The 16,143-nt window shown below is 53.9% G+C and overlaps 1 protein-coding gene across 1 annotated transcript in view; it reads right to left on the bottom strand.

Annotated features, from left to right (window-relative positions):
- Positions 1-1,006: 1,006 nt before the first annotated feature.
- Col18a1 (collagen type XVIII alpha 1 chain) overlaps positions 1,007-16,143 on the bottom strand; it is a 57,425-nt gene continuing 42,288 nt past the window's right edge. The window contains 19 exon segments of the mRNA XM_050141814.1: positions 1,007-2,252; positions 3,258-3,373; positions 3,906-4,103; positions 4,685-4,930; positions 5,922-5,954; positions 7,111-7,239; positions 7,521-7,594; positions 7,677-7,821; positions 8,285-8,413; positions 8,727-8,770; positions 11,624-11,686; positions 12,185-12,227; positions 12,624-12,692; positions 13,868-13,942; positions 14,294-14,347; positions 14,546-14,572; positions 15,449-15,523; positions 15,737-15,799; positions 16,111-16,137. Of these exon segments, the coding sequence (XP_049997771.1) occupies positions 2,039-2,252; positions 3,258-3,373; positions 3,906-4,103; positions 4,685-4,930; positions 5,922-5,954; positions 7,111-7,239; positions 7,521-7,594; positions 7,677-7,821; positions 8,285-8,413; positions 8,727-8,770; positions 11,624-11,686; positions 12,185-12,227; positions 12,624-12,692; positions 13,868-13,942; positions 14,294-14,347; positions 14,546-14,572; positions 15,449-15,523; positions 15,737-15,799; positions 16,111-16,137 (1,824 nt within the window). The 3' untranslated portion in view covers positions 1,007-2,038.

Below are 16,143 nucleotides of genomic sequence, written 5' to 3'. Positions count from 1 at the left end.
ACCTGCCCACCCTGGCCTACGGCTCTTTAGCCCTCACCTGGTGACCCATACTGGCTGAAGACTGTCACCTCTCTTATCCTGGGCCATTCTGTCAGCCACCAGCTGTTCTCCACTTGGCTGGAGGCTTTGGACATGGCCTTCTCTGTTTGGCAAGCACAGTCTCTTAGAGTCAGCCTCGGGATGAAAAGAGGTGGGTCTTGGGCCCAGTGAACAAATCTCTGCAAAATTTGGAGATTTATTTTATCCATGTGAGTGTTTTCTTGTGCATGCACGTGTGTGTGTATGTATGTGTGTGTATCACATGTGTGCCAGGTGCCTGTGGAGGGCAGAAATGGGTGTCAGATTGCCTGGAACTGGGGTTATGGATGGATGGATGGGATTTAAATTGCCATGGGGGTGCTGGGAGCTGAACGCTGATCCCCTACAAGACCAGCAAGTGCTCTTAATTGCTGAACCATCTCTCTAGCCTCCTCGACATGATTTTTGAAGTCACCTTATGTGCATTGCTGGATACCAGGTGGCAGGTACTGACAGCATTTGTACACATCTGTGCAATACATTGTATACCTGTGTATGCCCGCACACCTTGTACATACACACTTGCATATGCCTTTGTACACATGTGCACAGACATCTGTGTAACCAGGCATACCGTGCACACCTCCGTGTACCACATACGTACACAACACACACATTTATGCCTGCCATTGTATGCCTCTGCACCCTTGTGACAACCATGCACATTTGTGTATAACTGTGCCTAGTCTCTGTATACCCTACCCATCCAAACCTGTGCGTATACACACCTGACCACGTGTGCCACCACATGTACACATGCATGTCTGTTGGTAGAGGCCCGTATCCATGGACACATGACTATATCCACACTCACCTGTACTCCCTCTGTGGGCCTCCAGCTGGGGAGCGCAGGGACAAAATGAGCTCCCAGGTCTCATTTTGGATGATTTGTCCTTTTCGTAATGGGAAGGCAGCTATAAACCAAGTGTCTGTATAAAAGGTCACTTTTATTTGGTACCTCTTCGAAATGGCTTCATATCACACAGTCACAGAACTAGCCCCATTGGATTTGTCCCCATCCTTGGGCATCAGAGCCTGAGGCAGGCATAGTGGCTCTGATCGGCCACTTGTGGCCCTGAGCACACATGTCTCTCCGTCAGGTGTTTGGTGCAGCTGCTGCAAGATCCCTGGACCTCGGGCTGGTGAGCAAGGACAGGGTGCTCTCGGGACCTAGCTCTTGGCCTTGGTTGGGCTTGGGTTTCACTCTGGATGGGATCTCATGGGTCACCAGGGAGGCCAGACTGAGAGACAAGCCTGAGGGTGGGCCCCATGTCGCGTCTGGCCCCCAGGCAAAATGAGCACGTGGGCTAAGCCTGACCACACTCCTGGCCTCTGTACACAGTGACAGGACAGGGTTCAGATCCGGTCGTCACAGTGAGTACTAAGCTTGGAAACCTGCTCTGGCAGGGAGTGTTGTTACTGGAGACGGGGGAAGCAGGAGAGGTGGTTCCCACCAATCAGCATGGGTGGTCCCAGTTAGCACCTGGGTGAGCAGGTGCCTGCCTGTACTGTTGGCAGTCACCGGGTGCTGAGAGGAAAGTCCCAGCTGTCCTGCACTGTCCCGGGGTCTGTCCCCAGCACGCACATGGGACTGCCTTTTAAAGGCTCTGTGCCCGGAAAGATGCCAGGTTAGAGGAAGTCAGCAGGTTTGGGGCAGCAACCCTAGGGCAGTCCCCTGCCGACACCCAGCTATGGCCTGACTTGGCCCTAGAGCTCCACCAAGCATGGAGGAGGATCTGTGACCCCAGCCTGGCCAGTTCAAGTGGGAGAGGAAGAGCAGGAAGTCTATTTTAAATGTTTAAAAAAATATACTCTTTGGCTTCCTTTTATTTCTCGAGGATTACATAAAGTGTGAACTACACAGGTTCTTATCCCAGCCAGGCCCTGGGCGCTGACCAGATGCTCCCTGCACTGTGTCCGTCCTGTGCCTCCCTGTCCACCATTCTAGCTGGCAGAGGCCCTACTTGGAGAAGGGGGTCATGAAACTATTCTCGATGCACAGGACGATGTAGGCGTTGTGGCAGCTCGCAGCTCTCTGTTCCAGCAGCCTGCCTGACAGCAGGGAGGAGGCCTGACCTGTGGCCTCACTGGCCTCAGTCCGCCATGTCTCACAGTAATTCTCCATCAGCCTGCGCCCGCTGGGGTCTGAGCCGTGCCATATACTCTTCTGAGGCCTGCAAGGCATAGAGGCTGTCAGCAACCTGCAGGCCTGTCCTTCCAGGTCTGCCCTCTGGGGCAAAGAAGATGGGAGGCTAGCCGCTATATTTGGGGGCAGTGGGGCGACGGGACAGTGAAGGGCCCCTTAAGGACTTAGGTCACCTCCCAGATGTGTACTCTTGCAGAGGAAGAGGGTGTTGGGGTGTAGCCTGAGCCAGGGGACCTCTGGGCTAGCGTTTAACCCACCGACAAGACCTGGCTTCTGAAACTCTTGTTTGAGAAATGCTAGCAGTGAACCCTGCTGCCAGAGTTTAGCCACTCAGCTCTGCCCACAGCTCACGTAGGGGCCAGGAGGGCCCTCGTGAGTGGGGAAAGCAGATGGTCAGGACTCAACTGCCGCCTGGGGACTTTTGTCTAGCTCCCCGAGCCACCCTTCAGAGAGCACAGTCATTGGAACAGGTGTCTGAGCTGCCAGGTGCAGAGACCCTGGGTAGGACGCCATTCTGAAGATAGCCCAGCCGTTTGTCAGCATTTCCAGGGCATTCTGTGACCAAGGGCTAAGGGCACTGGAGCTGTCTTGCAGAATCCATCCTTTTCCATGACACTTACATGGTGAGCAGTAGAGTTAATTTAAGTAGTCACAGTTGATGAACAAACATACCCACCATGGCTTTGAGGGCACTGACGGGCTAGTGTTTGAACATACTGTGGCCAGACATTCTCATGGTCTTCTAAGGGTCTGTGACTTTTTTTTTTTTTAAGGTTTATTTATTTATTTTACGTGCATTGGTGTTTTGACTGCATGGATGTCTGTGTGAGGGTATAGGATCCCTTAGAACTGGAGTTACAGACAGTTATAAGCTGCCCTATGGGTGCTGGGAATTGAACACAGGTCCTCTGGAAGAATAGCTAGTGCTCTAACCCACTGAGCCATCTCTCCAGCCCTGTGATTTTTCTGTATAGACTGTGTCAGTCTAGAGATAGAGGTCTTGACACCCTCCATCTAACACTAGGAGACCTACCAGGCTGGGTGTCTCAGGACATCTCTGCCATCGAAAGAAAAGATGCGGGCCCCAGGCTGCAGTTGCCCCTGGGAGCCAGAAAACAGGGTGTCCCAGCTGGCAGATAGCACCTCATCCTACAGGAGACAAGCAGACTTCAGTCACTGTCACATCAGGCCAGAGGAATGAGTATTAGGGCAATCACAAGAGACCAAGGAACACATTGAGGCAGAGGAAGCCCTTCTCCAAAGGTACACCCCATCACGGTAGGTGAGACCCATAGGTGTCCTCCTGAGCCTGAGACACTGGGATCTCTCAGTCCACACCACTGGTTCTGGGAAATACTGCTATAAGAACATCAAGAATCCCAGCTCTTTTTATCATAAAGGCCCAGGAATAAAGCCACACGATAGGTCCTGTGGCAAAGGGCCAGGCTAGGTGGCACACAGAAATGGTTCCAGGCCACTTTGAGTTATGTGGTCAGTAACATAGGAACCACTAGAAACATCCATGGGACAAGAACCAGGGCCCTGGGAGGTGCGGGGTCAGGGGAGCTTTGTGGGGACTGTTGGGGGCATTTTGAGATCCCGCTATGACTTCACACCTAAGGATAAGGCATGGGTCCACCTGGGGACATGCTAAGGGCTTCTCAGAACAGACTCCACCCACCTTCAGGTTGACGATAGGCACAGTCCCCCGGTCAGCACGGCGCACAATACTGTAGAGGTCCTGCAGCCTAGAGGACAAGAAGGCACGGAAGGTGCCAGCCAGCCCCACGGCTCGGGCCTGCTGGAAGCACTGGAAGTCGGCCCCTCGGATGCCACGCATGCCACCTGACAGCGGGCTGTTGAGTGCTACCAGGTGGAGCTGCAGGAAAGGTCACATAGGATTATATCATAAGCAACGTCACATGTAATCTAGCCTCTAGGCTGCACAGGGCACACAGGCAGACCCCACTGAGTGTGCAAGACAGCAGTAACCTCAGCGAAAGCCTTCAAGCAGCCCTAGCTGGCCCCTTTCAGTCCAGGATATCAAAGGGCGTCTGAGGCACTGTGGTTCCAGCAGCTCCCTAAGAGAGCTGTTAATAGCTATGAGCAGTGACAGGGACCAGTTCAGTCTGCTGGGACTGGAGCAGCTGCCCATCCCTGGTTGTCCCAGCATCCTCTAGGGCAGAGGCACAGCACACATATGAACCAGTGTTTTCTCCTTCTGCCATATTAAGGACTAGCAGGGACTGGCTCGTAGGTGTTTGATCTCATGGACAGTCATTAAGGCACCAGAGGGAAGGCAAGTCCCTGGCCTAAGGGGATGCGTAGCCCACATTAGTCAGAAGCTCACCCATAGATCTCTGTCCACAGTATTTCCTCCGGCAGCTCTGGGGGGGATTTGCTCCATCCTGCCAGGACTAGGGCTGGATGAACACATGCCCCTCAACCCTGGACACTCACCACTGGCTGGAAGTCCTGGTGCGTGTGAGCAGGTGAGCTTGTGGGGCGGGCTGGCGGCTGGTGCACGTAGGCACTGTGGTGGTGTGGAACTCCAGGGTAAGGCTGTGGATCCGGCAGACGTGGTGGGTTGACTAGGATGTCATCTGCACGCCAGGGCCGAGCTGTGGAATAGGAGTGCTCCCGCCGGGTATACGGGCTGCCCTCGTGAAGCTGCACCAGTGGGGGCAGAGCTGCTACCTCATTGCCCTGAGAAGGAAGTGCACAGTGCCTGGAGTAGCTCCTCATCTGATATGATCCCTTCCCGTGTCTGTCTTGTGCTCTTGGGTAGGACAGGGCTGGGCCCAAGGTGATGGGAAGGGAGCTGGACCCTGAGCCAGCCCGAGATACTTGAGTGGGTAGCACTGCCCTCTGTGCAGGTCCCCAGTCCTCCCTGTGCTTGGAAGACAGTCGTCACTCATCACAGCCTCCTTGGGGTTCCTGGCTACCGTTCAGGCTAAGACCCTACACTGTATTAGTCAATCGTCACATGTTTGAACTCACTGAGAGGCTGGCTCTGGAAGTGAAGTTGCGCCCCCTCCCCCATTTCACACCCAAGCATCTTGATCTCAAAGTACCCTCCAAGGTCCCTCAACTGGAGATGGCCCCACCAACTGTGTGGCATGGAGGGAAGAGAAACAGCCCAAGAGTAAAACACGGTGCCTTTGAAGGCTAGAAAGTGAGCCATTTCCAACCAAGGTGACCATTGTTTGTCCCACAGCATAAACATGCCTGCCGGTCAGCTGTGGGAAGCTCAGCCATGGGGAGAATACTCAGTCAGGAACTCCAGCGGATGCCCCAACTTCCCCAGTCAATTTCTGCTGGCTGCTGTGAATGTCCAGCCTGGTGACGTCACCTCCCCAGAACTCTCTTGGGAACTCCAGCTGGCTGCCTTAAAGCACACCCCCCCATCATCAATTTCTGCCAAATGTTTTGAGTACCCAGTTTGAAAATGCTTTATTTATCTGTCTATACTCTATTATTTATTCTTTTACTTCTGTTTGTTGTATACTTTATAAATCCATTCATTCCAAGCTGAAAACTAACGCTATTGTAGATCGTCCTGTGCACTGCACAGAACGATCACAAATGCCCAGCCACATTCATTTGGCTCCTGGACTTCAAGGAACCATGTGACCTTCCCGAGCTCTGCTACCCACGCTAACTTCTAACAGCCACACAGAGAGAAAAGGTTCCTCACCGTCCCATGTGGGAGAGCTGTCCGGGCCTCCAGCTGAAAGGCAACAGTGGGGGTTACTACAGCAGGCTTCAGGCCAGAGCCTCTCATCTGTCACCCTCTTCCCACGGCCCCTCCCTCTGGAAGAGGCCTGGAGAGACAGGGATGTGACTGCACCTCACTGGTTGGCACTAAGTGAACATTGGGCACTGGTTAGACCTACTGCTGACGCCAAAGACTCTCCCAGGCCAGACAGAAGGACTGGTGGTCAGGAAGGCACTGAAGGACAGGCCTGCCAGGCCCATAGATGCAGAACCCAAAAGCTGGTACCCAGCAGCCATCATGCATTTTGAGGCATCCCACCAGTACTAAGGACGTTCATCACAGTGGTGTTTATTATTGTATGTGTCTACGCATAATATACATGTGCGCATGCCACATGTGCGTGTGGAGGTCGGATGACAGCTCTGCAGAACTGGTTCTCTCCTTTCACCTTTTGTGGGTTCTGAAATCAAGCTCAGGTTGACAGGTCTGTGTGGCATGTGTCTATGCCCACTGAGCCATCTGGCCGGCCCCGCATTGGTGTTTATGTAACACAGTGCTGGGATCCAGGGCATATGTAGCCTCCATGCATCTTGAGGCCACCATGCCAAGACGAGTCCTGATGCTCTGTCGCATTGCATGCCCTGTAGAGGACAGCTAAGGACCTTGGCCGTGAGCCACCTGGGCTCTAGAGTTAGGACCCTACCTCATGTTACACTGCTGTGGGTGGAATGTGAACTCTAATCCCCCTCTGCCCCCAACCTAACCCAGGGTTATGTTGAACATTTGGTCCCCAATTGGCAGTGCTGTCTGGGAGGACTGTGGAACCTTTAGGAGGTAGAGACTCACTGGAGGAAGTAGGTCATAGCCCCACTTCCTATCTGCTTGCTGCCTGACGACAGAAGCCATATGACCAGTTGTCTGACACATCCCTGCCACTGCACCTTCGTCACTCCCAAGGACTGTACCTCAAACCATGAGCCAAAGTGACCTGTCCTCCCTTAAGGTACTTCTTGCTGGGAATTTGTTCACAGCAATGATAAAAGTAACTAATAAACATTCATTTACTGCTAACCCCAAAAGTGCAGAGGAACCTGCTTACTATTCTTTAAAGTTAAGAAAACCTTCATCCTTCTTGTGGCTGTTGGGGGGATGGTCCCTGAGAACTCACCAGCACCTTCCGGAAGCCATTTCTAACACGTACGTAGAGCTCTTCCCTCTCAGCCACGAAGATGAGCCAACCCTCCGGCACCTCGCGTACCTTGTCCAGCATGGTCTGGTATGTGGCCCAGATCCTCACCTGCTGGAACCCCAACCCAAGCCCAATGTCGGACCTACTATCCTGAGCACCCAGAGCTCCCAGGATTTGGGAGACCAGAGGGTGACTCTCGGTAGGCACCCATCTTTGTCAGGCTATCCCCAAGAAGGAGCAGAGGTTGTAGAAGTGGGTACCTTGGGAACCCCATGATCCCAGACACTGGTCTCTGCACCCAGTTGACTGATGGGGAGGACTTCCTGAAATGCCACCCACCTCTCCAGTCCTTATCCAGATCCTCAGACCTTGGCCAACTGAACACTTACCCCAGCGGAGGCACCCATGGCTCCTGGGGGACCCGGAGGGCCAGGAGGGCCTGGAGGACCAGGAACACTGACAGCTACGAGAGAGATAAAGCTGGGAACTCCTGGCCCCATGGGTAGCCCTCAGTGACCCAGGCCCACTTCCCATCTCCTACTTACTCTGCCTATGAGGACCAGGGAACGAGGGAGGTCCTGGCGGTCCTGGCGGTCCTGGGGGTCCCTGACGCCCCTCATAGCCAATACCAGGAGGTCCCTGAGGGCCAGGAGGGCCAGGTGGGCCCCGAATGCTCTCTCCCTTTGGACCCTAGGAACAACAAGAAAACCTTCCACTGTATCCCTCATGCACCAGGTTGGGACTGTATCTGCTCATAGCCCCGGAGTTGGGACCTTTAAGACCAGTATAGCCCTACCTACTACAGGGCTCCTTTTGCTGGGGATGTGATCCCAGGACAAAGAACCATCCCCAAGGCCTCCCAGTGTTCCTGTTCCCTTCAGCCCTCATGACAACTGCGAAGTTACACCCTTGGAGTCTGCTCAATGCTGCTCAAAGCCAGGGACAGTAGCAGATGGGTAGCAGCAGGAAGAGTGGCCACGAGGAACAAATGAGGCCACCAGGATCCATATGCCCACCCAGCTTTGTGCCCAGAGGAGCCAATAGATGTGGGGTCTTAGACAGCTGAGTTTGCAGGGTTTGGTCTGAGTCTTTCAGGGCACATAGCCAGGCACGATGTGTGGATGCCTGCAGGAGGCCTGGGGTTCAGGCTTACCGGAATCCCAGGGTAGCCAGGCGGGCCAGGTGGTCCAGGCACACTTGAACTGAAGAATCCACCACCAGCAGCCCCAGGTTCTCCCCGCTCTCCTTTCTGTCCAGTGTCCCCTCGGTCTCCCTTGTCACCCTACAGGTGGAAATGGTTATCTGAGCCAGGTGGGGATGACAGGCTGGCACTGGCCCCATGAGTCATGGCACCTCCTTGGTCCCCTTTCCAGATCCAGCTCGGCTCCCACCTCCTGCTGTCTCGACCCCACCCCCACCAGCCTGGGACAATGAGTGTCCAGAGTACAGGACGCTACTGTAAGGCCAGTGTTCCTCATGGAGCCAGAGGAAAAGAAAGTGGCTTGGTTGAATGTCAGTACACTCTTGTCACCAGGGACAGAGGCACCTGCCTGGACACCAGCCACCCCATCAACTTGACCAGCAATCTCACCCACCTTCATTTCCGCTCCCAGGTGGAAGAAGTCGATGGGGAACTGCCCTGCAGGGTAGAAAGGGAGGTTGGAAGCGAACCGAGATGACAGTATCGACTCTACGGTTTGTACTCCCCTCCCCTCCCCCACCCGCCCTCATGGGTTTGTGTAAGGATCACACATCTTCTTAAATTACTCCTGGTTAATGGATTTTTTTTTGTCATGGTGTCATGGTGTTTCTGCAGAATTGCACCTGTAAATGTTTATGACCGGCCATTGGCTTTTCTAATGGCTGTCTGTCCGGTGGCCTGGAGAGATGCAGTCATTCCTTCTGTCACCCCACAGATCCTCAGGGCTGTGTACACTGGAGACTTGGTATCTGTGTAAACTGGCTTCTTCTTTCCCTAGGCCCCTTGCTTCAAGAAGCCTGGTCCTGTTCCTGCAGGCATAGAGTCAGCAAGGCCCAGGGTCCCTCCTCTAAGCATTCCCTGTTGTCTCTGGGAGTTTGCAGGGGTGGGGAGATGTTTCGGCATCTTCAAAGAATTAACTTCATCTCTGGATTTTTTCTTTACTCTTCTTTGATCTCTGTTATTTTATACATAAATAAAACATGACTTTATTTATTTCTGTCTCTAAAATGCCTTCCTGTTTTCATCAAATGTGACGTTCGCTTCCCAGGACCTCAGCCTGGAGGCACAGTAACATTCCAATTAAGCCTGTATTTTGTGAAGAGGGGTTAACCCCTTTTTTCTCAGGGGTAGCAACCTTGGGTCAGGTTTTCCTTTTTCTGTCCCCCTGCAAGGCTGATGTCCTTGTGGAGTCTCTATCTTGGAGGCCCATTGCTGCTACACGGGATGGTCAAGAGCAGTGATTCCATGCCATCTTACAGGTGTGTCTCCTGGGACTGGAGGTGACGGTGGCCACTAGGAAGACTCAAGCCTCAGCCCCTGTCCTAGGACCTCTGTAGAACTGGGCCATAGTCTATGGGATTCCATGACCTACGAGCAAGGGGTCCCACTGACCCAGCCTGTGGGAGAGTTAGAGGACCCAGCTATTCATCTGAGAGAGGCTTTGCCAGAATCACCACTCTAGGCTGCCTCGGGGTCTTTGGCTTCTCCTTTGACGTGCAAGCTGCTGCTGGGGCAGTCCTCCAATGCAGGTGCTCCCTCACCATGGGCTTGTACTAGGTTCACGAGACTACCCTCCTCTAAACCTGCAGAGCACGCTTCTGCCTGCAGGGACAAGTCCCTGTGACTGGCATATGGCCAGAGGTGATGTAGTCAAGCATTGGTGGCTGCTGAGCCCTTCCAACTCCAGGTTAATTTTTTCCAATGACGGCATGGCTTTCTTCCTTGTCTTCCCTATCCCGAGGTTCTGTGATTGTAGGCACACGGGTTCAGTTACCGGATTATTCTGGCAGATGGACTTGGATCAAGATGAGAGCTTCTTAAATTCCAGCCTTATTTCCTAAGATCCACTCGGTCACACATGCACACTTGGCCGACCATTGCTCGCTCCCTTCTCCAGCCACAATTCCCTCTATCCTGATCCTCTCTAGCTTGTCCTTGTCCTAAGGGAGAGGTCTCTTTGTGTCTCTCTGGGGAGCCAGTCCACTCCCATCTGATTGCCGACAGAAGCGCCCATGTTCAGCTGCTGAAAACCTGGGGGTTCAGATCTATTTTGCCCACTGTTTTCTACGTGCCTCTGCTCTGGGCTCCTTCTCCCTCTTTGTCTGGATCTGCACCAAGCTTTGCTCTGTGTTTTTGTATCATTTATCCCTGCATCGGGCACATTCTTCTGTTTTTGGCTTTCTTTCAAGTTCATCTGTACCCTTGACCTCAGCTAAACATCAGAGAGACTGCTCCAGAGAGTCCGGGCCTGTGGCCATGCAGCCTGTCCTCTGCCTGCTGTGTTGGTCAGCTGTTGCCTGCCTCCTCCTTTCTGGGCACCGCTTCTGTCTCTCCCAGGAGCCTTGCGCTGCACATCAGGCTGCTTGCCGCTTAGGCCACCCTCTTGGTGCAGAGTCATACTCCTGGGCTGTGGAATTCTGCGGCATGACCCTCCCTCTGATGTTCTGAAACACGCAGGGTCTTCCGGCTTTCCTCACCTCTGCCGGTCTTCTTTTGTGTCTTTTGACTGTGAGAAACACTGCAAATGTTTTCTCAGTCTCAAAACTCTGGGCCATTTGCCCTCAACTGCTGTCTCTCTTTGGTTCTCCAGTGACAAGCACGCTAGACCCTTGCTGTGTCCTCCCTCTGTGAACTTCATCTCTCAATCTGTGCTTCCATCGGCAAGGTGCTGAGATGGCCACTCCCAGCTGACCCTTGGTGTCCGCGGGGGAAATCATCTCCCCAGTTCTCTGAACTCTTGTGTCCCAGGATTTACCCAGAGAGCCCTCTGCTCTCTGATTCTCTTTCCTTTTAGCTTTGGGGCATGGTACTCTAAGTCTTGGTCCCAGCCTGGTACCCACTTCCCAGGAGGCCTGGGATCTGGTCTCTCCATTCTGGTTCAGTCTTGGTTCCAGTGCCTGTGTCTTCTTTACCACACCACACACTCTGAGTGATGCTGATGGGGAGAATCGGGCTGGGATTGAGCAGGGATCCCACTCGCCCATGAGTGCTAATGCTTTTGTGTGTCAAGGGAGTGGCCTCAGCTCTCTTCCCGGCTGGTCCTCCCTCCATCTCACAGGAAGCGTCTCAACTTTTATCCTGCTTTCCCTGATGGTTTTGGTGGAAACTGGTCCCTAGATCCAGGTCTTTTCAGGACTTAGTGAACTTAGAGAAAGCATGTGCTTTGCCCCTCCAGGGCGTTGGGCAGCAACCATGGTGTAACGGGTATCCAGCACCCCCAGGTTCTAGTGCCCCACCCTGGGGCTGGCTGTACCCCACAACCCTCAGCCTAGACCATGCAAGTATGCTCACCTGGAGGCCCAGGTGGGCCCACCTCTCCTTTATCACCCTTTGGTCCTGAAGGCCCCTGCACACCTAGGGGAAGAGACCCCAACCAAATCTATCAGGGAAAGTCCGGTCAAGGCCCCTCCCACTAATGTCCCCAGTCCTGGCTATTGTGTACATAAGCTGAGGCTAGACCAGAAAGGCTGTGGAAGGATGTGGGGGTAGGGGACATAGTTAGAATCAGAACTCATGAAGAGCAAATGTGTGTGCTGGGGAGAGCCATTGCTCTATGTCCCTACTGACAGATGGCTGGGGCTGTCCCTGCACTTCTCTGAGAAATCTTGGATGGTCATGCCCGGCACCCGAGCCTCTAGTTAGACTCCCTGGGCAGCTTATGCCAGGTGTGTGATAGATATTAGGAGTAGGGTAGGCTTGAGGACGTGACCCAGGAACTGGACACCCAGAGTGAGCAGAGTCAAGTCCCACAGCTCCATTTTTTCCTAATCAGTTTGAGGTTACTATCCCGTTGCCATCTTCCTACCGGAGCCCCAGACTTCCTGCATGCACTGTGATCCCCAGTGCCCTCACCTTGCTGTCCTGGTAGACCAGGTCGGCCAGACTCCACAAATGCCTACAAAGAACAAGCGGGGAGGGAGTGGGGGCAGGGAAGGGGTGCTGAAGGACAGTGCTCTAGAAAGCAAGACTACCAGGGTCCCCAAGGCAAGAAATCCCAGGGCCCCTCTCCAGAACCAAACAAGAACCCTTTCCACAGGTGCTCTGAACGGGGGCAGGGTCTATGTCCAGAGTCCTTGTCACAGTGACCTGCCCTCATAGGTCACCTCTGCCCCTTGTTAAGGCTGGGTTTGAGGCTGTCTCCAAGCCGCAGTTACTCCTGTGGGGACTCACTGCTTGTCCACTGCCCCCAGGTGCAGCCTACCCGACAGACCCATTCCAGAGATACCCAGAGAGGATTCCAGAGGCAGCAATGGGAGAGAAGCTTCTGGAGAATGAAGCTCTGGCCACTTACATTGCTGTCATAGATGGGCATTCCCGGAGGACCTGGGGGGCCTGGAGGCCCAGGGGGGCCAGGCAATCCCTGTGGAGGGACAGAAGGTTCTGGTTAGTCAAGGTCACAGCTAACCATCAGTGTAGACTAGGGTAGCAGACATGGGCTCAAATTCTTCTGAGAAGCGGCCAGATCAGAAAGCTGAATGCGTTTGATGATGTAAAAATCAAGACTGCATTGCTGACTTGTCCATGTGCCTGCCAGCTGGGCCTGCTTCTCCTGAGATCCCTCAGGAGCAGCTAAGTCCCTCAAGAAGGCTTTGACTTGAATGAAAGGGACAGCCTGGCCCATGCTCTGAGGGTTATATACTACTTCTGCAAAAGGCCCCTCGAGGACCCGTGTAAGGAATTGGCATGACCAAGCACCTTGCATGGCCCACCTTCCCCAGGACAGCTCCACGGGGGAGGGGGAGGGCTGTGAGCATCTGTGTACTTGCTGATACCTCAGACTAAGGGATACACTCCCTGCAGGGAAAACGGTGTTTAACCTGATTTCAAAAATCCTAGCTGAGGATGAGATCCAAGAGCCAATCTTTTCCATTGGGATGGATGAGATTGGTCCATGACTGCCGGTCCTGCAGCTCTGCAAATGCCGCAGCTTGCTCTTGATTTTGCACTGGGTTAGTAGGCATTAGTGCACAGGGGAGGCGGCTGACAAGAAACCAGCAGCAGCCATGATCATCACAAATGTGAACTCTCTGAAGTACTCATATCTGGATTTCCATGCCTATCTCTGCTCTGAACTCTCTGAAGTATTCATATCTGGATTCCCGTTCCTATCTCTGTTCTGGGCAAAGCAGGTGGGAGGCGGGAGTCAGAGCTGGACAGCCATGCTGGGGGGAGCCCCTGAGTCTCTGAGTGGCTGCCTCCAATGGAAAGGCAAGCGATGCTATGAGACAAAATCCCTTAAGTCCCTAAGGCAGCAGATGTTTTAAAAGACACAAACCTGTGTTGGTGGATCCAGAGAAGGTATGCCCTAAGACCCCATGTTTCTCTCTCCTGGGTATAGGAACATGCAGATATGTACATATAGTGGTGAGTGTGCCCACATACACATGTATTTATGCAAGTATAGTCAGGTCAAACATGTCTAGCTACATCATCAGCCATCTCAAACAGCCTGCTAGATGACCTGAGAGGCCCTGGCCTAGCCCTTCTTGTTCCCTGGTGTTCCAAGCCATCCATTTGCCATTGCAGGACACTTACCCTCAAGCTGAACCCAAGGCTGGCATCTCCAGGCTCCCCTTTCTCTCCCTTTAATCCATTTGTTCCGGGACGACCCTGAGCAGAACAGAGTAACAGGGCTTGTTGGGTACTGGACAGCCCGTACATAGCCCCCTCCCTCCCAGGGTCAAGCCTTCACACTTTTGCCCAGTAGCTAGAGGAAGCAGGAAACTGAGTAGAAGGTCCCAGGTCAGAGCCCCCTTTTTGCCCAGGGCCTTCTATGGGGTGCCAGATAAAGTGTACTCTTAGCCCAGATAAGTATTAAGACATTGGCCACGTAGATATGATTGCTGTACCCAAGGGGAGGACAGGAGGGGCCGCTGTCCACTTTCTCCTGAGCCCAGCCCTCTGCAGGCCCCAGGTGCTCTCCACCCACTATGTCCAACTTGTAGGCCACCAAATCCTCACCGGCCGTCCAGGGAAGCCGATTTCACCCTTGTGCCCAGGTCGCCCTTAAGGACCCTACAGAGAGAATGTGGAGGGTGAGTGAGGCCTCCTAGTGAAGAGGGAGGGGCCACCCCAGGAAAGAGCCAGGGTTGCCATCTCTAAGGAACTGCTGGTTGTCATGCCGGCAACCAAACCCCACCCCATGTTTTCAATGTGGCAGTTGATACAAACCCTGGGCCACAAACCCAGTGTAAACAAAAGGGCATTACTCACCGGGGGTCCTCGGAAGCCTGGTTCTCCCTGAATAGAGAATCAGAGGTGCGTCAGGGAGTACCTCTATGGCTAACCCTGCCCACTGCCTTCTGGAGTCCCTGTGCCCATGTGGATGTGCTAGGCTGGCAGCCAACTGCTGGCTATGCCAGGACAGGACAGAAACCAGCACTGGGACCAGGTCTGGTCTGAGACACAGATGGATGCGCCCTGGGTTGGTGAGGGTGGGACCCAGCTTGGACAATGTAGAGCTAAGGTCATCCAGGTCTTCTTCAGCTACAGAGCCTCTGTGAGCATGGGGTTCTCTGGGCCTGAACAATCGTCAGCTCACTCCCGACAACACTGTAGGCCAACGAGGATCCATTCCTCATAGCCACCAAGGCTTCCCAAGGCCCTTCCCCTGGAACCTTCTTGGGAAGACTTGCTGGGGTAGAAGTCTAAAACGGTCCAAGGAGCAAGTCCTGCCAGCCGAGCAAAGGCTTGGGCTCAGGTTGCTGCAAGCTCGGGACCACAGGATGGAGGAGGTCTAGATACCTCAGTTATACAGGGTGGATGGTTGCTTACTCATGGGGTGCCCCCAGCAGGCCTTGGGCTCTTTCATCTCCCATAGACAAAGGCCAGGCGGAAGAGTGAGCACACTGGGCCATGGCCTATATCACTAACCTTCCTATAGGTGAGCTCAGACAACAGCAGCAAGGAGATAATACAAGCCATTGGCAGGTTTGGGGGTCGTGAGAACACACCCAGGATGGTTGCAAGAGGCAAAGGGAGAACAGAGTTAGGCTATGGGGGGCTTGGGAAACCCCCCCAGGAAAGGTTTGAGTATGTGGTGATCCTGCCTCTCTGTCAGGACGCCCCCATTCATGCTGTCTTCACAATGTCAGGGAACCCCAACCCCATTCTCACCTTGGCTCCTTTCTGGGCAGGGCCCAGGGCTCTGCCATCAGGGCCAAAGATAGCACCTGGCTCGCCTTTCTCACCCTGAAATGGCAGAACAGGAAGGACAGGTCAGGGCTCAGCCATAAGGCTTCAGATACCCCCAAGACAGAAACAGAGGAAGGGGGTCCTGGCCTACGTGGGAAGGTTGTGACCAGAGCCTTCTGAGTTAAGGTAATAAAGATGGCATGTCCCAGTACCCCCAGGGCCCAGCCTGCCTCAGGAGCCATCGGAGCAGGTGGTATCCCAGCCCCTTACCTTGGGCCCTGGAAGACCCTGCTCGCCTTTGGAACCCAGGTCACCCTTCGGCCCGGCAGGTCCCTACAATGAAGACCAGAGAGAAATGAGGGTCCCTGACCCAATATCCCTTGGACCCCATGTTCCCCCATATTCTGTCCCTGTGGTTGCTCACTGTTCACAAGGCAGCCCCTTCAGTGTCCTCAACAATTATAGATGGCGAGGGCACCATGCGATACCCTCAGCCCCCATTATCTTCCTGATAGCATCATGTCCTCAAGGACAATGACCCAAGCTTACACTACCATCCTGTGTGTACCAAGCAGAGCCCATGCCCACCCCCTAGTGCAGAACATTGCTGGGCGAGCATGCAGCTCCAAAGCAAAGCCACTTACAGGAAAGCCTGCTTACCCTGGCTTGCCCTGTGG

Source organism: Alexandromys fortis, unplaced genomic scaffold (assembly GCF_014885135.2).
Source record: "Alexandromys fortis isolate MF-2015 unplaced genomic scaffold, M_Fortis_MF-2015_v1.1 scaffold_9, whole genome shotgun sequence".
Taxonomy (NCBI): domain Eukaryota; kingdom Metazoa; phylum Chordata; class Mammalia; order Rodentia; family Cricetidae; genus Alexandromys; species Alexandromys fortis.
Note: the sequence above shows the minus strand (reverse complement) of the source record. Positions and strands in the feature narration are given on the sequence as shown.